The sequence below is a fragment of the Strigops habroptila genome, chromosome 20 (genome assembly GCF_004027225.2).
Source record: "Strigops habroptila isolate Jane chromosome 20, bStrHab1.2.pri, whole genome shotgun sequence".
NCBI classification, from domain to species: Eukaryota; Metazoa; Chordata; class Aves; order Psittaciformes; family Psittacidae; genus Strigops; species Strigops habroptila.
In genome coordinates, this window is record NC_044296.2 from 441,129 (window position 1) to 469,068 (window position 27,940).

General features: G+C 58.8%; 4 protein-coding genes across 12 annotated transcripts; 2 read left to right on the forward strand and 2 right to left on the reverse strand.

Annotated features, from left to right (window-relative positions):
• Positions 1 to 7,136: 7,136 nt before the first annotated feature.
• On the forward strand, positions 7,137 to 8,973 carry NR2C2AP (nuclear receptor 2C2 associated protein). Of its 3 annotated transcripts, none has more exons than XM_030509257.1 (5): positions 7,161 to 7,615; positions 7,736 to 7,826; positions 7,931 to 8,063; positions 8,319 to 8,386; positions 8,639 to 8,973. In XM_030509257.1, exons 1-5 carry the CDS (start codon positions 7,371 to 7,373, stop codon positions 8,753 to 8,755), a joined length of 654 nt encoding a protein of 217 aa, XP_030365117.1. In that variant the 5' UTR covers positions 7,161 to 7,370; the 3' UTR covers positions 8,756 to 8,973. The 3 variants fall into 3 exon arrangements, with proteins under 3 accessions (XP_030365119.1, XP_030365117.1, XP_030365118.1); XM_030509258.1 differs by having other exon boundaries at positions 7,176 to 7,615; positions 7,958 to 8,063; XM_030509259.1 differs by lacking the exon at positions 7,931 to 8,063 and having other exon boundaries at positions 7,137 to 7,615.
• A 483-nt stretch (positions 8,974 to 9,456) lies between these two features.
• RFXANK (regulatory factor X associated ankyrin containing protein) lies at positions 9,457 to 14,137 on the reverse strand. Of its 6 annotated transcripts, none has more exons than XM_030509253.1 (10): positions 13,946 to 14,137; positions 13,380 to 13,594; positions 13,098 to 13,166; positions 12,337 to 12,417; positions 12,180 to 12,245; positions 11,904 to 12,004; positions 10,829 to 10,954; positions 10,389 to 10,455; positions 10,165 to 10,245; positions 9,457 to 9,832 (listed from the first exon to the last, which is right to left on the reverse strand). In XM_030509253.1, the coding sequence occupies exons 2-10, from the start codon at positions 13,585 to 13,587 to the stop codon at positions 9,774 to 9,776; spliced, it is 858 nt and encodes a 285-aa protein (XP_030365113.1). In that variant the 5' UTR covers positions 13,588 to 13,594; positions 13,946 to 14,137; the 3' UTR covers positions 9,457 to 9,773. The 6 variants fall into 6 exon arrangements, with proteins under 6 accessions (XP_030365113.1, XP_030365110.1, XP_030365112.1 ...); XM_030509250.2 differs by having other exon boundaries at positions 9,457 to 9,824; positions 13,946 to 14,128; XM_030509252.1 differs by lacking the exon at positions 13,098 to 13,166 and having other exon boundaries at positions 9,457 to 9,824; positions 13,946 to 14,030.
• A 36-nt stretch (positions 14,138 to 14,173) lies between these two features.
• BORCS8 (BLOC-1 related complex subunit 8) lies at positions 14,174 to 21,726 on the forward strand. 2 transcript variants are annotated; one of them, XM_030509261.1, is made up of 5 exons: positions 14,174 to 14,309; positions 15,519 to 15,631; positions 19,466 to 19,530; positions 20,090 to 20,197; positions 21,167 to 21,726. In XM_030509261.1, the coding sequence occupies exons 2-5, from the start codon at positions 15,542 to 15,544 to the stop codon at positions 21,207 to 21,209; spliced, it is 306 nt and encodes a 101-aa protein (XP_030365121.1). In that variant the 5' UTR covers positions 14,174 to 14,309; positions 15,519 to 15,541; the 3' UTR covers positions 21,210 to 21,726. The 2 variants fall into 2 exon arrangements, with proteins under 2 accessions (XP_030365121.1, XP_030365120.1); XM_030509260.1 differs by having other exon boundaries at positions 14,201 to 14,319.
• Positions 21,715 to 27,861, reverse strand: TMEM221 (transmembrane protein 221). Its single transcript, XM_030509256.1, has 3 exons — positions 27,391 to 27,861; positions 23,850 to 23,935; positions 21,715 to 23,616 (listed from the first exon to the last, which is right to left on the reverse strand). The coding sequence occupies exons 1-3, from the start codon at positions 27,678 to 27,680 to the stop codon at positions 23,099 to 23,101; spliced, it is 894 nt and encodes a 297-aa protein (XP_030365116.1). The 5' UTR covers positions 27,681 to 27,861; the 3' UTR covers positions 21,715 to 23,098.
• Between the last annotated feature and the right edge of the window lie 79 nt (positions 27,862 to 27,940).

Sequence of the window (27,940 nt, forward strand, 5' to 3'; positions counted from 1 at the left end):
CCCTGTGGCTCCGAAAGGATTGCCAGTGCCTGGCACCAACAGCGGGGAGGAGAACACCGCGGCTGGTGGGCCTGGCACAGAGACGGGCCTCCAGCACCGGCCTCCTCACAGGCGCTGGGTTTGCTGAGCCCCCACATCGGTGTGTGGGAACGAGGAGCCACAAACCCCTCACCGGCACCCACGTTCATCCACCCCGGAGCCCTCCAGCCAGCCTCATGGTGTCCCCATGTCAGGGCACGCAGAATGGGGCTCATTCTGCCCGTGGTGCTGAGCCCTCACTGCGCTGCCAGCCCTGTCACCTCCCCGACAGCTGGAGGTACCCCAGGGATGCGAAACTTCCCAGCTCCTTCCCTGCCAGGGAACCACCGGCAGCACCAGTGGGGAACCAGGACGAGGTGCGCCTCCAGAGCCGGTGCCAGTGTCCCCCAGTGCCGGTGTCCCCCAGCCCCTCTCAGCCCCAGTGCCTGTGTCCCCAGCCCTGGTCCCTCCACTGTCCCCCTGTTCAGGTGTCCCCAGTATCCCCCTGTCCTGGCATCCCTACAACCCCAGTGGCCCCAGCCCCATTGTCCACCTGCCCTGGTGCCCCCAACTCCACTCCTGATCCCCCCCCCAACCGCAACCGCAGCATCCCCTCCAGCCCCACAGTCCCCAGCATCCCCAGCCCTGATAGCCCCAGTCCCCATAGTGCCCCCAACCCTGTCACAGCATCTCTCCAACCCCATCCCTGCCCCACACCCAGAGTGTCCTCACCCCACTGTGTGTCCCCCGCAGCTCCCTTGTCCCCACCGCGTCCCCCAGCCCGGGTTCGTCCCGCTCCTGCCGTAGCGGTGCCACCGGCCCCGGGCACCGCAGCGGGGACGGTGCCGGTGCTGCACGTACCTGGGGCCGTGCTCACGGCGCGCAGAGGGTCATCCCCGCCGGTGGAGCCGAGCACCTCGCCGGCACCGGAGGCTTAAAAGCGGGGTCGCGGAGGAAGGAGGGGGGGGGGGGCAGCGGGCCGGGACCCCCCCCGGAGGGGGCCGAGCCGGGCCGGGCCGGGCCAATCGCGGCTGGCGGCAGGCGCGGCCCCCCCGCCGGTGCCGCCGGTGCCGCCCGCCCGCACCTGCCCGCAGCGGCGGAGAACCCGCGCCCGCTCCGCGCCCCGCCGCGCTGCCCGGCGCAGGGCGAGGGGCGGCCGCGCATGCGCTGCCCCCCCCAAAACCGGGGCCACCCCCCCTAAACCGGGGCTGCCCCCTCCTCTCGATCGGCGTCGCGGGGTTTTGGGGGGGGTCCCTGTAACGATGGGGGGGGTCTTTAAAGAGGGGTGATGTGTCCTTTCCAGCCCCTCCGCAGCCCCCCTCAGGTAGGCGGGGGGCCCCCTCTGCATCCAGCATCTCCCCCTATCCCTGCACTGGGAGCCGGCTGCGTTCAAGTGGGATTCTAGGGGGTCTCCAGAAAAAGGGAGGGATGACCTTCCAGACCTTCCAGCCCTTCTGCAGCCCCTCCCAAGTCACTGTGGGGTCCTTCCTGTCCTAGACATTGTGCCCCACACTATCCCTGCCCTGGGATGCAGCGGGATCTTAGGGGGTTTCCAAACAGGGAAGCATCTTCCAGCCCCTCTGCACCCCAAAATCCCTCCCAAGCCATACAAGGTACCACCGGCAGCATCTTCCAGCCCCTTTGCACCCCCATATGGCCCCGTGCGGTGGGTGGGGGGCAGGTCACCTTCCTGATAGTGAATGGAGAATGCCACCCTGTCTCCCACAACTTGGCAACAAGCAGTGAAAGAGTATTTCCCCCCCTCACTCCCCTTCATTTTGCCCATAGGATAGATCCACGGAAACCCGAGAGCAAAGTTCTCATTTCCGATTCCATTGTGCCAGAGTTTTTGCGGCGTTTCCTGCCTTTTGTGGGCCCCCCTCCCCGGCACAACCCCGGCACAGAGCTCTTCTGTTCCCCTTCTTTATGTGCCTGCAGCTGGCGTCCCCCATCCCTACGTAGGTGCCCAAGCGTGGGGAACAGCCACAGGGGTTAATACCCCCATGGTGTTTGCCAAGACTGGGGAGAGAATCCCATGGGATTTATGATGTTCTGGCTACTCGCTGCTCCGAGCGGGTCCAGGTGGCTGATGCTGCCACTCTAGAGGTCTATCCTGCTTTGGAAAGGGCACCCATGGGTGCTGGTTGGGGTTTGCTGCACTGTCTGATGGGTGTGGAGTGGATGGTCCAGCGTGGAGGAGCTGGTTTGCGGTGGAAGCAGGACCACTGCCCATGCGCTGGCTCTGAAACGCGCACCCTGCTCATGCAAGGAACTGGGCACCCTTTGGGGTGAAGATACTCCAATTGCCCCCCACCACAGCCAGGTCCTGCACCCACAGCAAAACCCACATCCCACCCCCCTGCTGCCTCCCTGCTGCCCAAACCCTTCCTCCTGCTCTTCATCTTCCTTCCCAAGCTTCATCCGGGTGGCTTGGGCAGGGTGTGATCCACGCAATCACAGGTTGGGGATTAGATGGGTTCACCCACGAGCTCAGCTCCCCCCAGCACCCATGGATCACCCTTCTCCAACAAGCAGTGGACGTGGTGATGAAGCTGCACCCAGCCTTGACCCTGACCCACAATGGGTCCATGGGGTGAAGGGGCAGTGGGGAGAGCAGAGCCGGAGGCGCCCAGTGACTCAAACCTCTCCATGGGCTCGGAGCAACAAGGGGGGAGCAGAGGGACCCCAGGCACCCACCCGTCCACCTCTGGGGGGACACAGGGCCCCGGCAGAACCAGGGTGGCTGCTCTGCTGCCGGCTGTTTGTCTTGCTGAGGAAGGTGCTGGCAGTGAGTTATCGGAGCTCTCCTCTCGAGTGCAGATAAATGTCATAACAGCCACCAGCCAGCGCAGCTTATGGATGGGGATTTAACAGACACCTCTCCCCCCGCGCTGGCAGCTGCTCCGCGCCCGGAGACTGCAGCTCGTGATGGTGGTGGCGGGACCAGCTCTTCCACTGGCACCAGTTTGGAGCCCCAGTGTCCCCCTGGCTGGTCCCTCCAGTTGGGAGGTGACTTCATGGGGTCCCCCTGCCCCACTGGACCCAACCCAGAGCCTCAGCATCCCACTGTGGCCATCCCTTCATCCGGGTGGGAGAGCCAGCTCTGCCTGGCACAGAGGGATGTCCCCATGTCCCCATCCTCGCCCAGCTCAGGGTGCATTCCACACCCCCAGCCCCACATCCAGCCCATCCTTGGGGCATTGCCCCAAGAGCACCAATGGCTCTGCCCAGAGCTTCTCCTCCAAGGCAGCACCCATCGTCACCAGGTCCCCGCTGCACCCCATGTCCCCAGCCCCACGGGGGACAGGCCAGGTGGCCCCCGGGGCAGCAGTGGATGGGGTGACTCCATCCCTCGGTCCTGCTCCCTTGGTCCCAGCCCCGGCAGGTTTGGCACCATGTGTGCCAGGGTGAGCAGGGCCCCGAGCATCATTTTGAGCTGGAATGCTGGGTTTCTGGTGAAATCCTGCAGCAGTGTTGCCGTGACGACCCTCCTGCAGTTTCCATCCAGAGATGTTTTCCTTTGTTGTGACAAGGACATGGGGAGGTGGCCATGGGGCGACTGGGGCGTGCAGCTCCAATGGTGAGGGGCTCCTGCTGTGAGGTGCAGGGATCTGGCGGGGCTCTAGCTCCAATGTGGGGCTGGAGGTGCCCCCATAGGTCCAGCACAGCTCTGGCTTGGCCCCAGACACCCAGGGGACAGCGGAGGCCCCAGGAGCCATGTGACATGAGTTTGACAGGTCTCGCTCCCATCAAGAGCCAGAAGAGAGGTGATGTGGTCAACCCACAGTGTGGGGACAAGCACGGGGACACTTCAGGGGGTGGAGAGGTTGGCCCTCTCTGAGCAGGTCTTAAAGCACCCTTGTGACCCCAATATCAGAGCCAGTTTTGGGGGGCAGCGAGGCTGGGATCCTCCCCAGGTCCAGCACTGCTCAGTTCGGCAGCCAGGACCACAGCACTGTGACAAGGGTGCTGAGCAGCATTGCCACTGCCATCCTGCGGGTGCTGAGCACCGAGAGACTGGGGTGCCAGGGACCCTCTACGTGCAGTGAGGGGTCCTGCAGCCACGTGCCCCAGTCCCCGCACCACTGGGGGGACCCCATCCCGCGCCCCACGGAGCCGCTTGTTATTCCGCTCAGGTCTGCGGGCGGCTGATGGAGCCGGTTCCAGGAGAGCTGCCACATTCATCGGGAGAGAGGCTTATTAATGAGGCCTCTGCCACTGCAGCTGGGGCCAGCGCTCGGGGCACTGCCACAGGGACAGGCAGCGGGCGGGAGGACGGATGGATGGATGCATGGATGGATGGATGCATGGATGAATGGAAGGATGAATGCCCCCATGACAGGGCAAACCGGCATCTCATGCCTGGCCCAAAGCAGGGACTGGAGCAGGGCAGGTTGCCCCGATCCGAGGTCTGCTCTGGAGGGGATGGGCTGAGACCCAGCACCATGGACACGCTTCCATCCTGCCCTCAGCCCCTCACCCGCTGCTTCTCACCCCGGCTGTGGCTGGTTTCTGCTTTTGGCTGGTGCCAAACCTGCCCCATGGCACACCCTGGGCATAGCAGTGAGGCACGGAAGGGTCTGGGGGTGCAGCATCACCCCTGGGGACACAGAGACCCTGCCCTGGCCAGGCCCAACTTCCCTCCAAACCCAACAGCAGGATGCATTGATTTTATTTTCTGTTTCCATGGCAACTGCCTCCTTCCCTTCCCCCTTCCGGCAGCCGGACCCGCTCCTTCGCCCTCCTGCAACACCCACCCCACCAGCACCCATTCCACCGTGCAGGGGGTGATTTGGGGGGAGCAGCCAGCAGGGACTGGGAACAGACATGGGACACGGTGCTGGTTCATTTATCCAGGGCAGAAATTGCCCCCCTGGCACTGCCTTCAGCATCTCCCATTAGTGGAGCCAAGCTGATTAATGGCACACCCTACCCCACACCGCTGACGTGCCATATCTACGGCACCCCTTGTGCTGTGGCACCGGCAGGGAGGACACTGGCACCGCAGCAACCCAACCATGAGCCCAGTGCCCTCACCCCTTCGGGAGGAAACATCAGTTTGTGACTTAAAATCAGAATTATTATAAGATAATTATAATCATGTCCTTTTATTGATCCCTTTCCAGAGGGATTCACCCTTCGCTTCCCGGCACCGCACCTGCCCAGCGTGGAGATGCCACCACATTGGTATTTAGCATTAATTACCGGCTGTGCCAAATCTTGACCTTCCCGGTGCCCCGGGGACCCCCGGCCCCTCTGCTTAGGGAGGGGAACAAAGGCAGAGGAGAACAGGCAGGGCCCTGTGCCGGGCAGAGGGGCCGCGGTGCTGAATGCCGCCCGTGCCGCATTCGCCGGTAATCCCCAGTGTTTACACGGAAGTGGGAATCAATCGCCGCGAGTAATTAATGGCGAAGGGCACAAGACCCGCGGCTGCTTCGGAAGCAGCTCCCGGTCCAGGCCGGGGTCGCGCCGCAGAACTCACACGCCGGCACCCGCCACACAAAAGGCACCGGCATTCGCTTCCTGCATCGCCGGCGGCGGCACCGGGCCAGCGCCCCGGCGGCTCACGGCTGCGAGCTCATGCCCGGTGGGAGCGGGGGGTCTGGATCCGTGCCGGAGCCTTGGTTTGGCACCAGCCTTTCCATTAGCTCTTGGATAGAATGCAAAGGCCCCCCCTCGGCGGGCTGGATGGCAGCCGGGAGCCAGCGCCACCACCAAGCTGCTGCCGGCACAGCCGCAGTCGCTGCCTGCCTCGTTCCTCGAGAGCGAGAGGGTGAGGAAGATGCTGAGGCTGAAGAGCCCCCGGGGCCAGAGCGCTGCCCCCCGGTTCCCCTCAGGGTCACTGGGGACATGGACAGCAGGCGCGGGCAGGAGCTGGCGTGGGGAGCGCTGGCGCAAGTGGCAGATGTGTCCCCAACGCACAGTTAGCCCAGGGGCAACCATGGCTCCGGTGGGTTTTGACCCAATTTCTCAGGCAAAACTCGGCGGGGGGAGACGGGGAGGGAGGATGAGGAAGACGGACCCCATCACGCGTGTGCTGGTGTGTGTCAGCACATGTGTGTGCGTGCACAGACACATATGTGTGTGCTCCCTGACACGCATGTGCATGGGCAAGCACAGCGGCTCTGGATGCCGGCGAAGGATCATTTGAAGCAGCTCCTGTGTTCTGGGAGGTGATTTCTCCCTGCACAGCTGCTCCGGGCTTCCCACTGCGATGCCCGTGGGATCGCCAGCCCTGCTGAGAGGCTGCCACGCTGGGAAGCAGGAAGGTTGGAGCTCCCGGAGCTCTGTGCTCGTGACTTGCATGGAGGAGGATGGTGGAACATGCAGGGATTGAGTGTGCAGGGATGCAGGAGCATTCGAGGATGGTGCGGTGTGAAGGGATGCAGGAACGTTCAGGGATACTGGGGTGTGCAGGGATGCAGGAGCGTGCAGGGATGCTGGAGCACACAGGGATGCTCCAGTGCAGGAATACCCCAGTGTGCAGCGATGCTGGAACATGTGGGGATGGATGCTGGGATGTGCAGGGATGCTGGGATGAGCAGAATGCTGGGATGCCCAGGGATCCTGGGATGGGCGGGACGCTGGGATGTGCAGGGATTCCTGCCCTCCTCGCGGTCTCTCTCCGCTGCCCTTCCCAACCACGCTCCGCAAGCGCCACCTACCGCGCTGGCCCGGGAGGGCACCGGCACCCCCCCCAGCACCCACCCCCCAGCGCTGCGGGGTCCCCCTGGAGCCGGGGTGGGGAGACCCCTCCAGAACCCTGCAGGGGTCGGGCGCGGGGCTGGGGGGGGACGAAGCCTTTGCAGAGGGGGTGAAGCACGGGGGGGCGGTACCCCCGGGGGTGCTGCATGGGGGGGCCCCGGGGTGCAGCCTCCCCATAGCCTTGGAATGCAGGGGGGGCGCAGGGGGGAGCCGGGTGCTCCCGCACGTCCCCGAAGCGGGTGTGGGGGGGGCGGAGCGCTGCGGCGGGGGCGGAGGGGGGGTGGCTCCCGAGGAAGCGGCTCCGCCTCTTCCTGCGCGGGGCGGGCGGTGAGTGCGGGCGGCCGGAGGGGACGGGGATGGGCGCGAGGCGCAGCGGGAAGGGGGTCCGGGGGTGCTCCCACGGTCCCGGGGGTCTCCGGTGCCGTCTTGGGGTCCCCATGGCTCTTAAGGGTTCCCCAGTGCTGCCCGGATGCTTCTAATGCTGACGGGCGTCCCTAGTGCTGTTTCGGGGGGGGCCCCAGTGCTGCTCAGGGGTCCCAAATACTGAAGAGTCCCTGGTGTTGCTCGGGGGTCCTCAATGCTGCTTAGGGATCCCCGGTGCTGCCCGGAGTGTCCCCAGTGTTGCTTGGGGGTTCCCAGTGCTTCCCATGGGTCTCTATTGCTTCTCAGGGGTCCCCAGTGCTGCCCAGATGCCTCTAATGCTGCTAGGTATCCCCAGCACTGCCTGGAGGTCCCCAATGCTACTAAGGGGGTCCCCAGTGCTGCTCAGGATGTCCCCAATGCTGACCAGGGGTCCCCAGTGCTGCTGGGGGTCCCCATTTTCGTCCCTCGCTGTCTCTCTGCAGGCAGCAATGCCCGTGGAGCCCCTGATCTGCTCCGACACGGCCACACGGTGAGGCCCAGCCCCTTGGGGGGACAGCGGGGTGCTGCGGCCACCGCCGCAGGAGACTCGTGTCCCAACACTGACGCTGTCCCCATCGTGTCCCCGGGATGGTGGCGTGTGTCCCTGCAGGGTGAGCTCCGTGCTCAACCGGGATGTGAAGCAGTTTGGGAAGAAGCACATGTTCGATGCGAGCGAGGAGACATGTTGGAACTCAGACCAGGTTTGGGGATGAGGATGGGGGGAGCTGGAGGGTGGGGGGAGAGCTGTGCAGGGGAGACGGGAGCCGTGCACATGGTGAACCCCTCATTGTCCCCACTGTGACAGAGCCCCTGGTGTCATTCCTGCCCTCAGGGTACATGCCAGTGGGTCATTCTGGATTTCCCCCGCTGTGTCAAGATCTCGCAGCTTCACATCCAGTTCCAGGGGGGATTCTCCAGCCGGCTGTGCACACTGGAAGGTGAGGAGCTGGGTTGGGGGCACGCGGGTCCCTCTGCCTCAGTTTACCCACACCTACATCCCACAACTGCTTTTTGCAAGGCCAAGGGTATTTGTTAGCCATTCCCAAACTGCTGGAGGGGCTGAGGCCATGGGCTAGAGCAGAGAGGGGTGAACAGCAAGGACCTGGGCTTCTCTGGGATGCTTTTGGTGCAGATGGGAACCTGGTCCCGGCCCTGCAGCAGGGCAGACACAGGGAGGATTTTGTCCTCTGCAGGGTGCAGAGAAGGCGAAGAACTGGAGCGAATCTCCACCCTGTACCCCGAGGACAGCAACGCCATGCAGATATCCTTTGCTGCGCTGCGGGCCGGGTCAAGGCCCTTGGCAGAGGGGTTCAGAGCTCCCCGAGGCTGTGGAGGGGTAGGGGGGCGATGGCAGAGCTGTGATTTAAACACAGACCTGCGGGTGCTGCTGCTGCAGCTCCTCAGCAGAGCTGGAGCTGCTCCAGACATCACCAGCCACAGTGCGACCCTTGGAGCGGGTCTCCACGTGTCCTGGCATCCCACTGCCTGTTTCGATCCTTTACGGGCCCCACACAGGTTCCAGGTGGAGGAGACGGTGCTGGATAAGCTGAAGATCACGTTTGAGAACAGCACTGACTTCTTTGGGAGGATCGTGGTGTACCACCTCGGCGTGCTGGGGGAGAGGCTCTAGGGCAGCAGAGAGGGGCTGCTCCCCATCGCCTGTGCTCCCCCGTGGAGGGGGGGACAGACATACAGCCCCCAGCTGTACCCCGAGGTGCTGAGAGGGACCCCCTGTCCCATGGGATGGCAGTGACAGAGGGACACTAGTGCAGAGATCCATGGGCTGGACTATGAGTCCCTGGTGGGACACAGCCTGTGTGACTGGATGAATAAATGATGCCCCTGCTCCTCCCTGGCTGCTCCTTGGGCAAGTGGCACCTTTTGCCATGGCCGTGCAGGTGTGTGGCTGGAGCAGGAGAGAGAAGTGTCCCTTCCCTGTGCTGGGGGCTCTGGCTGTCTCTCACCTTTCCCAAGCACCCCTGAACTTCTTGGAGCAGCTCTCTGCAGCCTCGCAGGGCTCCAGCTCAGGATGGTACCATGCTGGCTGCCAGCCGGGGCCGTGCTGTGTTCCTGGCTGGCAGGGTGATGCTTCCTGCTGGGTTCTGCTCCTGCCTATGGATATTTCCCTGGCTGGTTATAGCACTCTGTGCAGGGAGGGCTTGGCAAGTTTATGGGCATAAGAGGGAGCTTCCCTCTTCAAAGAGACAGCTCTGGAGAGGAATACCAGGCCTTGAAGAGGTTTGGTTGGCCCAGTTCCCCCCGTGGTTGCCCGGTAGCTGGTGCTGGGATGAGGGCCTGGCAGCTGTGACAGGCTGAGGCAATGGACAGGGCTCCACACGGCTGCTTTCAAGTTTAATTCCAATGACATGATACCTGTTCGTATGGTTTGAATGCAAACACGAGCAGAGCAGCTGAGCCTGGACACAGCAGGTGTGTGTCCCCAGGTGTGAGGCCCCATGGCAGTGTCACCTCCAGGAGAGGCACAGATCCACCCAGGACAGGCAGTTCCCAGCTTCCTCCATGTCCTCGTTGCTTGCAGCATCACGCCACTGCCCATTCCAGAACGGCTGGGTGAGGCCATGGTGTTCCCAGAGGAGAGCCCTTTGCTGGGCAGGAGAAATGCTGCAGCTGCAGCGGGAGCAGCTGTGTCATTCCAGCTCCTTGTTCTGAAATAGCTTGAGGATGTGGTTTTCCATAACCTGTTGGACTAACGGAGGGGAGAGAAGTGACACGGGGAAGCCAAGCTGTGAAAAGCCAGGACTGCTGTGGGCAGGACCCTGTTTTCCAGTGGGAGGCTGGAAAACTCCTTTATCCAAGGGTCTGTCCCTATCTCCTGTGTCCCCACCCTATCTCCAGCACGGCTCTGGTTTGGAGGGGGAGCAAAGGGAACAGGACCCATTGATTTCTTCGGCTTGGTTTCTCTGCGTGGCAGAGCAGGGAGCTGTGGTGGAAAGTCAAGGAAAGTCCCAAGCAGGGCTGGAAGCTGGGAACTGCCTGGAGGCTTTCAGGGCTCTCTGCCAGGCAGGAGGGGATACTTGCCTTTCTTGTGTCCCAGGGCCACAGCCAGATCCATCGGGGTGTAGCCAGAATCTGCCTCTTCTGTCAGGTCAGCGCCGCGAGCTGCAAGCAGGCAGTGGGGATCAGTCCCCTCCGGGTCAGCACAGGGTGAGGGGACCCCCAAAAGGTGCCCGTCCTTGGGGAGCTGCTCAGGCGTGTCACACTCTCCCTGAGGTGGTTACCACCGAGCAGATCTTCCCTGTTACCTAGTAGGGCCTCGACACACTTGACGTGATTGCCACGCACGGCGTAGAGCAGAGGAGTGCCACCGTTCTGCAGGGAAAGGGAAGGGGCTGTGTCACTGCCAGCCTCACGTGGGGCCATTCTCACCCAGCTCCTGCTGCTCAGAGAAAAGGTTTTATTCTCTCCGTTATACAATAACTTAAATTGTGTCATTTGAAAGATAACCTCAAGTTCTGAGCACTGTTTCCTTGTGGCTGGAAACGCCACCAGTTTGAACAACTGAGGAAACCATTGATTGATGAATGCCAGGTTGGACACAGAGCGTTGGGCAACCTGCTCTAGTGGAAGGTGTCCCTGCCCATGGCAGGGGGTTGGAACTGGGTGATCTTAAGGTCCTTTCCAACCCAAACCTGTGACTATGATTCCTAAAGCAACTGCATGAGCAGGCAAGCGTGGCACTCACCCAGTCATAGATGTTGATGTCCACGTTCCTCTCGAGCAGCATGGTGACGATGTCAGTGTAGCCACCCATGCTGGCCAGGGACAGGGCGCTCTCCCGCTCCTTCGCCAGTGCATGGGGGTCAGCACCCTGGGGATGGTACCGGCGTTAGGGTGAAGGAGCCCCAGCGTGCTGCTGCGGAGCCGGGTCTCACAGGGCACAGGCAGCTCACGTGTTCCCAGTGACCTCTCCTCACCAGAATACTAACCAGGCATATTTTAATCATCATCAACATCTCAGGTGAGGACTCAAAAGCCCTTCTCCCGTGTCAGTAAATGAAGCCTTATGTGGTTCCTATTACTCAGGAACCCATCACTAGTCAGGGTGTTCCCAGCCCTGAAGAGATGCCTGTACAGTATCCACTGTCTCTTTTATTACTGATTTACATAGAAAACCTCCCTGTCCTCCAAGCCCTGCCAGTCAGAGACTTCTCCTGGACTTCATTATGTCCTTTATCAATGTATCACCTTGTTTATTTTGGGTTCTGTTTGTCTCCCTAGTAATGCATTTCAGACTTGCTGCTAATACAGTAACAGGGTTTGGGCAGTGCTTACGAGGTGTGAGTGCTTGCTAACAGCTGGATATGGGACAGAGCTTTGGGGAGCAGCTTGATCCAGAGTGCAGGAGGATCTGGTTCCTGCTCACCCCCAGACAGTCCTTGACTGCAAGCCCAGCACTCAAGGACGTTGCAGCAATGAGTTCATTAGCTGCAATGATGCCTCGGTGAACACATTTGCAGGCAGATTACAGGGCCCCAGTGATAAGCGTGATCTCAAATTACCAATAAGCAGATATTTAATTACAAACAGTTATTGCTAGCTGTGAGATAAGTCTCTTCATGCTCTTGACTTAGCCCACAGCCCAATGGGGAGAAGCACCTGACAGCGCCTGAGCCGTTTGCTTTGCAAACGTGTCCCGTTTGGCGCCATGGGAAATATTGGCTGAGATGGTGCCAGGATGGCGCTGGACAGATTGGCAGCCACTAGGGCTGGAGGGGGTTGTCTCCTGTTAACAAGGTGCTGTGTGATCGTGGTCTTACCCATTCCAGCAGGTGCCGGACCGTTTCAATCTCTCCAAAGGCTGCAGCCCAGATCAGCGGCGTGAAACCTCTCTCATCAGGTTTATTGACCAAGTTCTCGCCTGCACAAACATGGATGAGGCATCAGAGATAGGAAGGGTAAAGCCCCCTCTGCTCCCTGTCTTCCCAGTAAACCCAGCAACGGCTGTCAAACTAAGCTGAGGGTTTATCAAAGAGTGCACTGTAACCTGGCAGGACTGCGTGATCTGGGGTGAGACCCCAAAGAGCCACACATACCTTTCCGAAGGTGCTCTTTGAGCTGGCTGAGCTCTCCCTGGGCAGCGAGCTGGTGAATGGACAGTGCTGGGGGACAGAAAGAATTCACCCATCAGCCCAAAATGCTTCCCCAGCTCAGCACCCACTGTCTGCGTGTGAGGCGTGCGGTGGCACTCACTGTCCAGTGTGGCTGGGAGGGCTGAGATCTCGTTCCCTCGCTGCCTGTTCGTCAGCGTGTTCGAGTGCTTCAAGGGGAAACCTGTTCCCAGAGAGAGGAGAGAGTCAGGGCACGTCTCCTCTGTGCACAGGGAGGAACCACATTGACTTGAGACCAAAAGCTTCCTGCACGCTCAGGTCTCATATGCCTTATCTGAAGCTGTTCCCTCCTGTCCCTAGCAAAAACTGAGCCCTGCAAGCCAGGAATTATTCCTCTGCAACTAAATCCAAGATGAGGTTTGACCAGTGGCACAGGGACCCACAGCAGAGCAGGGAAGATAAGCCAGCCCCAACAGCTGCCTAAGGAGGGGCAGGGTCCATCTGGGGCACTGTGGGAGGCAGGGATCTGGCGTTAATGGCATAATGGCACATGAGGGATGAGCTCATATTCATCCTCATATTTTCTACCCCTGAGGAGCTCCACTTGGAAATCTCGATGTGTTTTCAACACACGAGTCCTAGTTTAATTAGGAAAGTACATGAAGAGTTTGCCATTTCCCATGCCACTGCATGGAGCTGCAGCGACCTCTGACTGCCAGCACAAGTCATCACCAAGGTCTGGATTTGGACTTGGCCTTGCCATGTTATGGGAGGGACCAGCAGCAGTAAGACTACTCTCTAGGTCTCTTTGTGGGATGAGAGACCCAGCTGACCTCTCCCGTGCCTGTCTCCCGTTGCGGCTGTGCCTGAGCACTGCTGAGCACCAGGCTTTGCAACACTCACTGTCAAGGCCTGAGAGCTCGGTGCTCTGCTGCCTGTCCATCGAGGGCTTCGTGAGAGCATCTGCTCCACCTGCAAAACCAGGGCAGCCGCTGGGGACCTTGGTGCAGCTCGCTGGGGAGCAGCCTGGGCTCTTCGTGCGGCACAACGAGACCCATCCGTCACTGCAAGCACCCCAGAGGCTGATCCCAGTGATCCCAGTTTACAGGGGGGGACACGCTGGAGGATCCTGGGTGCGCACATGCCCCACCACAGCTCCCAAAGCCCCGTCACCCCAGCACTCACCATCCCCATGGCCCAAGCGTGCCATGTCGTGGTCCGGCCGCAGACGCGCCGGGGGGACACCGCTGTCCCCCGTGTCCCTGCTCGCACCCAGCTCCTCTGCGCCTGCTGCTCCCTCGGCTCCATTCTCACCCCCTTTCGAGAGCTCCTGCGCAGCCCCGGCGTTCGGGGGGGTCTTCACGGGACGAGCCGCTGCTCCTTCACCTTCCATGGGGCAGCTGCCACACAACAACGCGTTAGGAATGGGGGGAAAGTGGGGACACCCCCGGGGACGGAGAGGACGGGGAGGGGGGGACGGGACTGCCGGCTCCCGGAGCTCCAAGGGCTTGCGGGCCCTCAACCCCTCCGTGCCGGCAGCGCCGTCCGGGGTCCCTCCCGCTCGCTCCCCGCACCGCCGCTGGCCAAAGGACCGGAGCCCGGAGCCCGGATCCCAGCCGCCCTCCTGCTCGCAGCGGGGCCGAGCCAGGGCGGGCCGGAGGGACCCCTCCTCGCTTCCCCCCGGCCACCCCACCGCCGGCCGGTGGGGCCCGTCCCAGCCCAGCCCAGCCCAGCCGAGCCTCCGGGCTCACCCCCGGCATCCTCCGCCGCGGGGCCCCGCGTCCTGCCCCGGCACTTCCCCTTCCTCCGGGGCGGCGCGGCGGGGCCCGGCCCCCCAACATTTGTCCTTCGTGGCGGGGCTGTGAGCGGTGAAGTGTCCGGTGGGAGGGTTCCAGGGTGGGGGGGGGTCTCACGGCCCCGCTGCCTCGCACAGCGCCGGGGGGGGCAGCGCTGGGGGAACGGTGGCTCCGGGGCGGTGTTTCCAGCCGGGGCCCTTTGCAGGGAAGAGGAAGCGCCGCGGCGGTGGATTTGGTGGTTGCCAGCGGAAGCAGACGCGGACGCGCCGGGCCGGGCCGGGCCGGGCCGGGGATGGAGGAGCCGGAGATGCAGCTGAAGGTGAAGAAAGGTGCGAGCAGGGCCGGGGCTGGGGAGCGGTGTCTCGGTGGGGTCCGGCAGCCGTGGGGCCGGTCGCGACAGGACGCTGCGGGTCGTGACAAGGCGTGGGCGCTCTGCAGCGACAGCAGAAGTCACGACACGGCCTTGCGGGTCGTGAGAAAGGTACAAGTTGCGATTCTGTGGCTGATAATAGGGTGTCGCAGTCACAACAGGGCCCAGAAAGGCCCCGCGGCGTTAGTCGCGACAGGGAACTGTAAATCGTGACAAGGCAGGGGGCGACGTGGCCCGGCAGGACCCCGCAGCTGGGGACAGAGCTGGGGGGGGGGGCCTCGGAGCCCGGCCCTGCCTTCTGTCCCCTCGTCTGGCTCATCCTCTGTTTGCCTGCCCCGCTGCGAGGGTCTGTTGGTTACCTTGTGTCAGACGGACAGACAGCGGCTGTGTCTGTCCCGGGGGGTAGAATCCTTCCTGCAAAGCTCATTCCCGTTTGTGCGCTGAAGCTCCCCTGTCTCCTGGCATCACAGACCTGGCGCATCCGAGCAGTTGTCACTGAAATCAAAGCTCCGAAGGTGGGAGAAGAGAAACCCAAAACTGATGCAGGAGCTGGACTTGTTCTGCTTCAGCCCGGTGCAAACACTCCCTGAGCACCCCTTTGCTATGAGCAATGAAACGAGCTCCGACTCTGGGCTTTTAATTATCAGGAGCTGATAATTCTCCTTGTGAACCTGCAGGGAAAGAGGGACTGGAGCTGTGACTCAATTGGAAAGGTGTTCCCATGTGGAGCAGGGTCTGGACAGAACCTGGGTCAGGATGAGAGGGGTATAGGGAGGGGAAGCGGCTCAGCAGCCACCTTGGAATAGCAGCAGAGCTTCCCGAGCCCTGGTTGGCAGCCACCAAGCCTCCTCCATGGGTGTTTGTAGGACATCACCTTGGGGAGCAACAGCAGGACCCCGCTGGAGGCCCTGAGCAGAGAGAAACCTGAGCGAGACAGGCTGGGACAAGCAGCATTCCCAGCCTGGCACAGGAGCAGAGCCTGGGCTCTGCTCACCTCTTGCCCCCCTCCAGAGTGGTCAGTGACGGGCATAACCCTGAAACCAGAACAACCAGAGCTTGCAGGGGACCACGGCAGCGGTGACATCCCAGGCTGGCTCTCCCAAGGGATGGGGGACATCCCAAGCTCTCCTCTTCCCATGCCTGTTGTTCTTGTTGCAGTCACGGACAAGTTCACGGAGAGCATGTACGTGTTGGCCAACGAGCCCTCGGTGGCGCTGTACCGGCTGCAGGAGCACGTGCGCAGGTCCCTCCCTGAGCTCGCCCAGCACAAGGTGAGTTGGGCTCTACTTGGCCTCCAGAGCTGCCACACTCAAGCACAAAGTGTTTTCCTGACCTGGCACGTTGTCCCTACTTCACCTCCCTAAGGGGGAGCAGGAAGGAGGGAGGAACCTGGCTGTTGCGGTGTGAGGTGCTGCAGGACCCCAGCTCGGTCTGAACTGGAGGGGATGGTGCAAATTTATCTGTGGACCTGAGTCAAAAAGCAGCTTGAGAGTGCAGCCATAGTCCTGTGCTCTCACAGCTGGATTTGTGCATGGAGACAAAAAGAAAGCAGTAGTCTGTTTTGTACAGGGAGGAGGGAGATGCTGAACCTTATTACCCCTGCCTGCACGGGGAGGTTTTTATTTCCTACATAAAATAAGGAGGAGGGTGAGAGGAGGGAAGGGGGAGAGTGAAGAGACAACTGAGAAGAGCCCACATGAGGCAAAGCAGGATAATGAATTGCATCTCACAGCTGTGTTCCTCCTTTCCTCCAGAGCACAGACACTTTAATGCCAGCCTTGTTGTCCTTCTCCCTCTTCTGCCAGTCATGATTCATTAGGAGTGATGTCTCATGAATAGATTACTGCTTCATGTCTATGCTAATGCACTGTCAGGCCCCATTTTTCACCTTTGCTTTACAGCCCTGCTTTCCAAATTAACCTGGATCGTGACACTTTATTATTCAATTATTTATTAATGTTTTATATAGGTGTCCGTGTGCAGTGGTTGGTGTATAGAGATGTATGTGTGTGTACAGCACATGCTGCTTGTGGCACTGGCATGCAGGAGACAGGGTTGTAATCTTATTTCTGAGCTGTCACTTGCTTTCATTTAATCAGGATAGTCCCACTCTCAGGGAATGTGCCCTGAACAAAAGGAAACGGAGCAAATTGTATGACAAGTCTTGTAGAGGGGAGAGATCAGTTCCCATCCCTGAGCGGTGCCTAACAGGGATGAGGGTGAGGGACAGCGCAGCAGCACTAATGGAAGCGGCGCTGAGTGAAGGCACCAGGCACAGAGTGGTGTTGAGCTGTGAGGTTTATGCCTGGCTAGGTCTCTGAAAACCTTTGGTTCTCTCATTTTCCCTGCTCTTTGCAGTTATCTGCAGCGTTCTGTGACCTCTCTGGCTCATCTAAGTTCATTTCCTAACTGCAGCCCTCCCAGAGAATCCTCTTTTGTAGCCAGAATTGCTGCTGGTTTTCACTTGTGAGGAAGGAGGTCATGCTCTCCTGTGAATGCCAGCAGCATCTGTGAGGACCCTGCACCCTCTGTGTGACTGCAGCCTCACAAGCATCAGATCCCTTTAGTCTTCAATGCCTTCATGTTCAGCCTTGCAGCCTCCCTCCTGCCCTGCTCTCTACTCCAGCTGGGGCAGTGGTTGGCCTTGGCACACGAGGAAGAGCTCCCTGCAGTAACAGTGTGTGGCAGGGCAACACTGAACTGACCACACAGTGCCCGGGTGCCACCCCAGTGCCTGTTTGCCTCTCTAATGTTAGAAGGAGTGTGGCAAGAGCTGGGAGAGAATGGAAAGAAAATGGTTTGTGGCAGCTGGAACAGAGCCGCTGCGAGGGACATCTCCTCCAGCCCCATCACCTTCCCGTGTTTTCCTCCCTGCTGGTAACTGGTAGGAACTGGGAGGATTAAACGTGACTCAGGCCTGACTGTGCTGCCAAGCTGCTGGCAATGGGCTGGTTGCCAGGTTCTCTCTGTTATCCCACTCATTTTATCCCAGTTTCAGGCATTGCTGTTTGCAGTGAACAGGCTGAGCCTGACAAGCCCTTGAGCCCAGGCAGCCAAACCCAGGAGGGAGGGATGTGCTCAGGGCCATGGTCTCAGCATTCCGTAAGATGAGGATGGATATTTTGGGTTGCTCTGCCAGAGCCCATCGGCTTTGTGGTTAGAGACTGGAACAGGAGGGTGTCAGCAAGGCTGTGCACCGTGAACACGCTGTCAGGTTTGATCTGGATCACAGCAAAGGCATTAAAGTGCTTTAAATGCTTTGGAATAGAAAAGAAGAAAAAGAAATGTTCTGTATGGATCTGTTCTTAAGTAATTTAGTCCCAAGATGTAGGTAATGTATAAAGGAAATGGGATTTATTGGTGGTTTCCAGCTTTCCTTCAGCCATGCATTTCCTTCACATTCTGGCTGTGAATGGTCCTGAGACGCAGCCTTTGAAATTCCCAGGTTTAAACCTTGGAAAAATTGGGAAGGAGGGGGCTGGGAGAAAAGTTTCTGCAGGGAGAAGGTCACCCCCATGCCTTAACAACAAGCAACTTGCTGTGATTTGAGAAAACAATAATCTTAATACCCTCCTCACATCTCCAACTCTCCGAGCAGATTTGCCACCTCGCTGATAAGATCCTGGTGAAGGCTCTCACTGCCTCCGCACGTGGAGGCTGTGCTGCTGAGCCCTGCTCCACACAGAGCAGCCTGTCTGCATGCCTCTGGTCTTTGGAGAACTTACAGCTCCTCATTAATTTATTCCCAAGCACGAGTAATAAATCATTAGTGCTGTTGTGTATTAATAGCTGGCTTTAGTTCTTAAACTGCATCTTAGGGCATAGCCTGGGAATCTGAAGAAAGGACATCAAGGAAAGATTAAGAAGTGAGGAGCTCTAGGGAAAGGCTCTTGTTCCTAATTAAGGCCATGAAAATCCCAGGAAGTGGTGGGAATGCTGGGAACAGGCATCACTGCCTCTGATAATGGGAAATGACTAAAATGTACCAGTGCTCAGAAACGGCAGGAGCACAGGCTGTGCCATGCACAACTGAGCCATGGCAGGGGCTACATGGTTGTTAAAGATCATCTGGCACCTCTTGGGGAGAGCAGGGAGAGGAGCTGCAGGGAAGTTTGTGCATCCTCTGCACTCAACACGTGTTCCCAGCAACAGGAACAGTCGTGGTGTTCTGTGGGGTGTGAGTCCTGCAGGGAACTGCCGGGAGCATGGCATGTTCAGGCTTGTTTCTTTTGTAGTCTGTAGCTATGTGGTCAAGCGTCCTGATGGAGGGCAGCCTTTGAACAGCAGAAATGATTTTGGATGAAGTCCAAGCTCCAACCCTACCTCCTTGACTCACAGAAAGAGGCCCTGGGGTTTCCTCTGGCTTGTAACTAGACCCAGCAGAATAGATGGGAGAATTAGCTCCCATGAGAATGTATTTTCAAGAGCGCCCAAACTACTTGAGGACTTTTGCAATAGGTATCTATTGAGCTCTGAGTTCAGCTGTGCTCTCATTGTGATTTGTGGTGTTTGGTTGGTTTTCCCTTTCCTTGGAGCTAGTGCAGAGTTCTGTCCTGTGCCAGGGCTGGCTGCATGCAGCACTGCTCCAGTTTGTGCCCAGTTGACAGGGCTCCTTCCAGCTCGTGACAGGAAGGGCACGGTGCTGACTGCTGCTTGGGAGCAGACGCTGGGGTTTCAGAGCAGGCGGAGGACAGGGATGCTGTAAAAACCTTTGTGAATGGCAGGTTTACTGAAACAAGAACTTTCCAGAAACTTTACCTCGCTTTGCAGGGAGGAGTAAAGACTGAACTCCACGGGAGCTGTGTTAGCTACAGCTGCCTGCTGGGCTGGACACACCAGGACATCCAAGTACTCCGAAACATCCAGCCAGTCCATTGCACTCAGCACCGTTGCTGCTTGCTCACAGCCTGACTGTCCATGGCTCTCAGCTGGCTCATGGGCTAAAAGAGCTAAAGCCAAGGGGGAATTTTGCCAGAGTATCCAAAGAGTTGGCCTGAATTAGGAGCCCTGCCAGAAATACCCACAATAAATGTCTCTTAAATGCTAGTGTGTGGCTGTGTCTGCCCAGCACACACCTCATGGTGCCACCTTGTCTTCTCTTTCAGTCCGACATGCAGAGCTGGGAGGAGCAGAGCCAAGGAGCCATCTACACAGTGGAGTATGCCTGCAGGTACAGGGGCCTCCGCCAGGCAGGAGGGTTGTGTTCACAGACAGAGGTGTAGTGGTAGAAACAAAGCAAGAAGCTCCCTGTGGTTCCCTGGTGCCTCCCTGGTGTAAGCTGAGGAGAGAGCACAGTCAGGGTGTGGGTGTGAGGGTACAAGCAGCCCCTGTAGGGACAGGCCAAGGGGAATGGCTTTAACCTGCCAGAGGGGAGACTGAGATGAGCTCTGAGGCAGAAGCTCTTCCCTGTGAGGGTGCTGAGGCGCTGGCACAGGGTGCCCAGAGAAGCTGTGGCTGCCCCATCCCTGGCAGTGTTCAAGGCCAGGTTGGACACAGGGGCTTGGAGCAACCTGCTCTAGTGGAAGGTGTCCCTGCCCGTGGCAGGGGTTGGAGCTGGATGAGCTTTAAGGTCCCTTCCAACCCAAACCAGTCTGGGATTCTATGATTCTGTGAAGTTGGGGGTTTTATTACCAGTCCTCTCTGTCAGTGTGTGCTCCAAACCCACAATGCCTTTGGAAATACTGACAGCTCTCCATCTCCCCCCCGCCCCGCCTCTGTTTGTCTTTCAGTGCCATAAAGAACATGACTGACAGCACCGTGTACTTCAAGAGCATTGACAGTCTGCTCAAACACGCCATAGCCATGAAGGAGCAGCTGAACGCTGCCCAGGGCCGCAGGTAGCCAGGGGATGTGACACTGCCTGTGCCCAAGTGACCATCCTGGCTGGCAGAGGCCTTGGTGACACACTGCAGTGCAGATACACCGAGAGGTTCTCTCAGTGATAGGATTCTAGACTGTTATTTGAAAGAGCACACTGCTTGCTTTCCAGTGATCTTCTGGCCTTGTTCACTGGGAAGCAAGTGACCCAGTTTATAAAAGGGTAACTGGAAAATAATTGATTTCCTTATTTAAAAAGGGATGTTTGGTTGTGTAAAACATATTTTTGTTGTGTCAAAAGCATTTGGAGTGAGATGATGCTACTGAAATGGGGCAAGTGTGAGGCTGTTCTGTCACATGTATGGCTCGTTTGGACCAGAGTCCCACAGAGATAAGTGTGATGATGCTACTGAAATGGGGCAAGTGTGAGGCTGTTGTCACATGTATGGCTCTTTTGGGCCAGAGTCCCGCAGAGATAAGTGTGATAAGAATGATGAGGCATTTCTGTATGGTTGCAGTTGAACAACAGCTACTAAAATATCTTCCAGCAGGTCGCCTGAGTCCAGTGTATGTGTCTCTGCCTCCCTCCCTCCTCCTTTTTGGAGTCTGGCTGGGTAGGAGTGAGAAAATTCCCAAGTGCCCATCCCTGACAAACCCACCACAGTGAACAGAGCCTCTGTCTCTGCAGCACGACTTTGCTTAGACACCTCTGCTCCGGGTTCTGTATTTCCCTGCTGCCTGCTTGGCAGGGTCATGCTCTGCACAGCCCAGAGCGTGCTGAGTGGGTTTGTGGTGGTGTGGCTGCAGATTGCTCGCCACCCACAGGGGCTGGTGTGTGTTGCTCTGTAGCTTACACAGCACTCTGAAAGCTCTTCTTGTCTAAGCCACTCTTCCTGCTGCAAGCAGGGAGGTTTTATCTGAGGGAGCCCCTGGTTCTTTGCTGGTGTCCTCCCTGCCTGCTGGATGTGACCTTGTCTTTCTCTTCACAGCACTGTTGCCCCACAAGCCAAGAATCCTCCAGCCAGTTCCTGATTCCAGTCAAGACTGGCTGTCCTCTGCTGCCTTCTCCAGCCCAGCTCTATGTTCTCCAACCACAGGGAGGAGAGAGAAACCACCTACTCAATCTGTGAAGCTGCACCAAGGCTTCTGCCTGCTTCTGTTCCTAGTAACGGGTGCACCTGAGCAGGCAAACCCTGCCACAGGGGTCAGCACTGCTTTGGGGAGTTCTTTGGGGGGCAGCTCTGTCTCTTTGCTCTGCAAGAGGGAAATGGGCTGGTTCTGTGCTTGTCCTTTCCAGTTCTCTTCAATGGCAGACTGCTATGAGGCATTTTTCTCTCTACCTCTTGGCCACAGAAATATCTCTGCAAAACTAGGTCTTGCTTTCAGTGTTTTGTGGGTGGCTGTGGAAAGATGTAATGCAGGCACGCTTTGGCTTTGTTCAGGAGGCATTCTGCAAGGAGAGGGTTTCGTGTGTGTGCCAGGGAGCTGCTGAATCTCGTTTCAGAGAGAACAATAATAAAAAGAAAACACAAGAAAGTTCTGTCTAAAACCTCCCCCTGTTGCTTGCCTCGGGCTGAGGGGTCTTGGAGCCTGCTGGCTCGGCGTGTTTCAAAGGGCATGGAGCAAAACAAAGACATGCAGAGCTGGAGTCTTTCAAAGGAAAAAGGAACTCTCCTGTTCTTCATAAAGCCAACAAGAAAAGGGCTCTCTCCATCCCCTGTCCTGCAGTGGGAAGCAGAGCTGGTGCACAGCTTTGGAGGGCATTTTACAATGGATGCAACTTCAGCGTTCATCTCTCCTGGAACCAGCTCTGTTCTGCTGAAGAATTTCCCAAGGATGCAGGGATCAAAGCAGGGCTAAACTCGGTTCCCAAAGGAATTGTTTTGTGTTCAGGATAACAGGTGTCTTTCAGGATAATAGCAAGGGAGGGGAGAGGGAATCTCTGAATTGGTGACCTCTCTTCACCCTGAAATGCTTTACTAGCTGCTGAATGATAAGGAATTGGGGAAGAACTGTGTGTGCTGCTGCTGGGGGCCAGGGCAGGGCTGGCAGAGTGTGAAGCTGTGAGTAACCAGCGAGGTGTTGGTCAGAGGTACAGAGTGAGCTGAACCTACTTGTGTTTCATGGCAAGAGCACTGCCTTTAGTACCTGTGCTGTGCCCTGCAGGCAGCAGCGGGGCAGCAGTGCTAATGCAAACCCCTTCCAGAGCCTCAGCTGTGAGAGCCTGCACTGCTCTGGGGGCACCCAGGTAATTCTCAGAGAGGTCCCTCCACTGCTGAGCAAACCAAAGCTGCTCTAGCACAACCCTTTCCTTGTGGAGAGCTGTTGGTGGCCCTGCTCAGCAAGCTGTGCTCCTCTCAGAGGACGGACATGCTGGTGACCAAGCAGCAGGCTCTCTGCCACCCCAAACCCACCCTCTGCAGCTTGCAGACTCCTCTGCTTCCATCTCACTTGCTCCTCAATCATCTTCCTTGTTTCTTACCCCCTGCCTGGCTGCGCCCCGATGGGTGGTTGTGTGATCTGCCTTGGTGTAGTGCTGGTTCCTGGGACAGAGGAGGAAGAAGGAAGGAGGCAGCAGAAGGGCAGGGAGCGATGGATAGAGAACTCAGTTGCGATCTGCTGCAGAAGGAGAGTAAGTCTGCTTATGGACAAGGTCCACTTGCTTCTTCTCACCTACATATTTCTTTGCTGCAGTTACAGCCAAGGACTTCTGGCTTTCAGGGGAGGTGGTGTCTTGTCCATAAAGCAAAGAGCATCAGGCAGCAGCTGCACAGACCCCTCAGGTGTGAGGGTGGAAACGTAGCCACCCCGTGCTCTGGTGAGACAAGACCTATGTTAAGCTCTAAATACAGATGCAAATTTTGGCCCTGGTGCCCGCAGCTCCCCTGGAAGGAGATGGGGAGAAAAGGTCCCACTTCCACTCATACCAGAGTCGAGTCCTTGCCCGAGGCTCCAGGTTTGCGAGACATGAGGTTCCTCATCTCCTGCGTGATGCTGTTCCAGGGCTTGCCCTGTGCCTGCAGCAGACCCGACTCTGCTGACAGTGTCCTGTGTGTTCGGGGCAGGTTGTAACTCTCCTTCTCGGAGCGGAGGCCGGGGCTCCCTGAGGAGGTGAGGTTGCTGCTGGCCGGGGAGCCCAGCTGGGATTTGCGCTCCAGGAAAGGAGGGAAGGAAAATTCCCGGTGGATCTCGGGCCGAGGCCGAGGAGCAGCCACATTCTTGTTGTTGAGATCACTGGTGGAGGAGTCGCCGTGCTGGGCAGAGTCGTTCTCATAGAGGGTGTGAGAGACCTCGGAGCGGCCACGCCGGGAAACCTGGGAAGCCCGAACCAGGGCGTGTGTCACCGTGATCAGCAGGACAATGATGCCAGAGGAGAGGATGCAGGCGCTGGCGATGCCGGCCTCCAGCTCAAACAGCAGCAGCATGTAGATGGCGAGAGCTGGAAGGAGAGCACAGAACATCTTGAGGAGCAAGAAGGACTAAAGGGAACCATTTGACCTGTAGAATTGAGGCCTGAGGAGCCCTGGTGAAGGCTGCTCACCCAGAACAGCAAGTTCGCACTACAGGAATGAGCTGGCAAAGCCATTTGCAAAACAAAGCCGGTGCTGAAGCAGAAACTCAGCAGCTCACAAGCACTCACAGCACAGGAGGTGAGGGGGGATCAGCACTTGCCTGTCAGGTAGACAGAGACCCCGCAGCAGAAGAGGCCGATGGCAGCGTGGCGCACGGTGCGGCTGTCCAGGAGGAACCAGTCTGCCCTGCAAAAGAGGTGAGAGAACACGGGGCTGTGTGTGCTCCTGGCGCTGGTCTCGGCACAGGAGAAACACTGGTGCTGTGCTGGGAAGGCTGCTGAGAAACTGAAACGGGGGTTTTGCATAGAGAAGAGGTTCAGAGCCAGGTCACGAGGGTTGCACCGCTCTGGGCCACCTTCTTCCCACTCTGGACCAGGAGATTTTAACATCACTGGACATCTCAAGCTTTTCCTGCCTGGCTGCTGTGCTTCAGAGGCCAGATGAGCTCAGGGGCTTGGGAGAGAAAAGCGGATGGAGGCTTTTTGCAGGTGATTTGCCCCCGTTCAGCAAACCCTGAAGATCAAGCAAGGAATAAAACCGAGCCCACCTCCCCCATAAAGAAAGAATGACAAGTGAAGTGCTGGTACACTGACTTAAGCAAGGCCAGGTTCTCTCCTCACCCTTGGGATTGGATTCCTGTGCTCAGCTCCAATTGCAAGCCTTTTGTCTGGAAGGGGCTTGGTACTTGGATTGTGTTTAAAACACATAAAAAGACCAGCTCCTTTCCAGCAGGGCCTTTTGTTTCCCACCTACCACCGGCCCCTGCCACCGACAACTCTCCTCGGGTATCTTCGGAGCCAGATTGACTCGGCAAACCTCAGTCTTCCCTGGCTTTGGAGGCTGCTGTCACCAGAGGATGCCTCTGTTATTGGGCTGGGGTTGTTGGGGGATGCAGTGTAGTGTGGCCGGGGTGGAGGTTGGCAGACGGGTACCAGGCGACTCGGGTGCCTGGAGAGGTGCTGGCGGGACTGTGATTTTAGGATGCTGCAATAGGAGAGGGCTGGAGCAGCTCTGCTCTGGAGACAGGCTGGGCTGGTTCAGCCTGGAGAAGAGAAGGCTCCTGAAGGGGACACCTTAGAGCAGCTCCAGTGCCTAAAGGGGCTGCAAGAAACCCGGAGAGGGGCTTTGGACAAGGGCCTGTAGGGACAGGCCAAGGGGGAATGGCTTTAACCTGCCAGAGGGGAGGCTGAGATGAGCTCTGAGGCAGAAGCTCTTCCCTGGGAGGGTGCTGAGGCGCTGGCACAGGGTGCCCAGAGAAGCTGTGGCTGCCCCATCCCTGGCAGTGTTCAAGGCCAGGTTGGACACAGGGGCTTGGAGCAACCTGCTCTAGTGGAAGGTGTCCCTGCCCGTGGCAGGGGGTTGGAGCTGGATGAGCTTTAAGGTCCCTTCAACCCGAACCAGGCTGGGATTCTATTAAACGGTCCCTTGAAACAACTGACCACCTCCAGAAGCTCCCAGGGTGCTGTTTGAAAACATGCCCTGGCTTGGCAGGACCAGCTGAAGGGGCAGCAGCAGCACAACGCTCCTCGTGTCGCAGGACCAGCCCTTGTGTTTCTCCCCTGCAGCAGCATCCAGCTCCTTCCGCCCCACGGAGGGACTTGGGCAGCCGAGGCTGCTGTGCCCTGGCCATGGCCCCCCAGCATGGCCTGGCCCCTTCCCCTCCTCCTGAGCTTGTTGCAGCCCCTCGGACGCTGCCACCCGTGCGGGGACCCCCAGGCAGGGGCCGTTCACAGCCCCTGGACCTGCTCCCACTCCCCAGGGAAGAGCAGCCCCTTTGGTTTATTAATTACCTGAGTCGGGGGGGATTGGGGGGGAAGGACTTTGTGTGGAGCTGGCTCGGACCATTGAGCGCGGCGCTGAGACGTGGAGTGGTAATTCAGTGTGACAGCCCCAACGTGGGAAAGGTCCCTGGGACGTGAGCGGGTCCCCTAATGAAAGGAGGCCACGAGGAGACGGCAGCAAACAGCATCCCGCTGCCTGGGCCACCACATCCCTGTGTCCTGAAATCCTGCCTTTTCCCTCCCAAACATGAGTGTAACCCTCAGTGTGCAGCTGGGGAAACTGAGGCACGGCCACATCGAAGTGATCTGCTTGCGATCCCCCATAGAGGGACACCAACCTGGGGCTCCCAACACCTCGTATCGCCTGCAGCAAAGTCCAGAGCAGAAACACTGTTTAAAATCAGGTTATTTGGGAAGAGCTTCCCTGCTCCGTGAGGCACCAGCAGGTTCCACAGCCCTGCAATGGTTGCTCTGTTCCATAGGTCCTTGAAGGAGTCACCGCTGTTGGAGCCTGGGCTGTCTTCTACCTGTGACTTTGCATCTGGCTGCCTGATTAGTGCTGCTGGTTCACGCTCGGGATCATCCAAGTTGACCTTCCCAACCTCGAAATGGAGCATTTCCCAGCACAAAGCAACACTAGAGCTCGAGCAGACTCACAGCTCATGGGGGGTTCTCTGCTGTGCCCCTTCACCAGCAGTAACCCAGCTCCCAAAGCAAAGTTGGCTGCAGGAACTTTGTGTTTTGCAGAAATATTTTGCTCTCCTTCATTAATGAGCACACGAAGCATTCACTTGGAAGATGCTGAGAGGAGATGCTGGAGTGCCTCCAGCTCCGGTGCTCCATGCAGCGCATTGATGGGTTTCTCTAATTAGGGACAAAAGGAACTGTTGAAACATTATCAGTTCCTTTAAATGAGTTTTGACTTGCTTAGGACAGAGTGAGCCCAAAGTGGTACCGTGGGGACCAGTTTCCACCAAGATGCTTTTAAATCTGATTATTCACAAGTTGGTTTTATCTTTTAACCCAGGAGTGGAGCCAGTGCTGGGCCATTGTGGGCAGAGGAACCACCAACCCTCTCCACCAAGCAAGGAGAGAGGAATTGCTTTGGAAATAGTTTTGTAGGTGTAAATGTGCTGGTAATGATTAAGTCAACACATGTCTATGGTTAATGGTCCCAGGCCTGGGGTCATTTTGGTGCTGCGTGAGTGGCCTGGGCAGTCACCCCAGCAGAGCCCACTGCAAAGGGACAAATGTGGGGTGCTCCTGGGTGCCGCAGCCAGGCCCAGGATGTTTGCCCTACCCGGGTCCCAAAGCTGGTTTGGGTGACCCCACACGCTCCTGTAAGCCCAGAGAGGGACCCCGATGCACGCACTGATTTGCAGAGGGCTGTTATCATGTATTAGTGCATGTATAAACTTGCTCCTTGCACCCCAAATTAAGGGGTCTTGGGGTTTATCGGCTAGAGATAACACTGCTTCCCAGGGATGATAATGCAGAGGTGAATTTGGGGATACCCCAGTGCTCAGTGAGTGCCAGCAGCATCGCTCGATCCTCGCAACCCCCATTCGCACAGGCAGTGGCTGGGAGGGCCTCGGCAAAGGTGGGATTTGGGGTGCAGAAGGGGTCGGCATGGCTGTGCGTGAGCCTGTGCCAAGGGGACAAGCACCCTGTGACAGGACCCTGCGCCCCGAGGCCTCCTTGCACCCCCACTCCCTTCTGCACCCTTCCAGCACCCTCCTTCCCCTCCAGCCCTCCATTCTCCCCCAGCCTCCCCCTGCCCAAGACCCCTGTGAGCCCCCCCTGCACCCCGGGGCCCCCCAACCAACCCTCCTGCAGCCCCCGCGCCGCCGCTGCTCTCACCGGTCGGGCCCGGACTGCCCCCGGCACAGCTCGGTGCTGAAGTAGCCGTGGAGGAGGCAGAGGAGGAGGCAGCTCACGTTGAGCACCAGGCAGAGCGCGGCCAGCACGGCCGATACCGGCAGCAGCACGGCGGCCGCCGGCTCCGGAAGAGCCCCTCGACCGGCACCGGGACCGACCCGTCCCGATGGCAGCTGGAAGATGAGGCTGGAGGCGAGTAGGGCCATGGCAGCGGCCAACGTGCCGAAGAGCAACAGCACCGTCAGGGCCCGCTGCGGGTAAGCGGCGGGCATGGCGGGGTCGGTACCGGGAACCGGGAGGAGGAGGGCACCGGGCCGGCAGACTCGCTCCGCGCCCCGAAGTTGCGTGCGCTCCCCCCACCCCCGCTGCTCCAATTGCTGGATCTCGGGCCGGGAACCAGCACCGGGACCAGGAACCGGCACCGAGACGGCGGAGCTGCGGCCTCGCCGGGCGTGCGCCTCCCTCCGTGCGCCGGGGCGGGCCGGTCCTGCCTCCCGGACCGGCCCCTCGCCACGGGATCCCCCCTGGACCG

Excerpts from the sequence above, each read along its gene's own strand:
- NR2C2AP (XM_030509257.1), top strand. The coding sequence starts at position 7,371 with ATGGGTCTCTATTGCTTCTCAGGGGTCCCCAGTGCTGCCCAGATGCCT. Across the intron at positions 7,616-7,735 it reads TGCTCCGACACGGCCACACG|GGTGAGCTCCGTGCTCAACC; the intron begins GTGAGGCCCAGC and ends GTGTCCCTGCAG. Across the intron at positions 7,827-7,930 it reads CATGTTGGAACTCAGACCAG|AGCCCCTGGTGTCATTCCTG; the intron begins GTTTGGGGATGA and ends CCACTGTGACAG.
- RFXANK (XM_030509250.2), bottom strand. The coding sequence starts at position 13,587 with ATGGAAGGTGAAGGAGCAGCGGCTCGTCCCGTGAAGACCCCCCCGAAC. Across the intron at positions 13,167-13,379 it reads ACGCTTGGGCCATGGGGATG|GTGGAGCAGATGCTCTCACG; the intron begins GTGAGTGCTGGG and ends CTGGTTTTGCAG. Across the intron at positions 10,955-11,903 it reads TCCGGCACCTGCTGGAATGG|GGTGCTGACCCCCATGCACT; the intron begins GTAAGACCACGA and ends TACCATCCCCAG.
- BORCS8 (XM_030509260.1), top strand. The coding sequence starts at position 14,283 with ATGGAGGAGCCGGAGATGCAGCTGAAGGTGAAGAAAG. Across the intron at positions 14,320-15,518 it reads GCAGCTGAAGGTGAAGAAAG|TCACGGACAAGTTCACGGAG; the intron begins GTGCGAGCAGGG and ends TTCTTGTTGCAG. Across the intron at positions 19,531-20,089 it reads ACAGTGGAGTATGCCTGCAG|TGCCATAAAGAACATGACTG; the intron begins GTACAGGGGCCT and ends TTTGTCTTTCAG.
- TMEM221 (XM_030509256.1), bottom strand. The coding sequence starts at position 27,680 with ATGCCCGCCGCTTACCCGCAGCGGGCCCTGACGGTGCTGTTGCTCTTC. Across the intron at positions 23,936-27,390 it reads GGGCAGTCCGGGCCCGACCG|GGCAGACTGGTTCCTCCTGG; the intron begins GTGAGAGCAGCG and ends CCTCTTTTGCAG. Across the intron at positions 23,617-23,849 it reads GGTCTCTGTCTACCTGACAG|CTCTCGCCATCTACATGCTG; the intron begins GCAAGTGCTGAT and ends CTCTCCTTCCAG.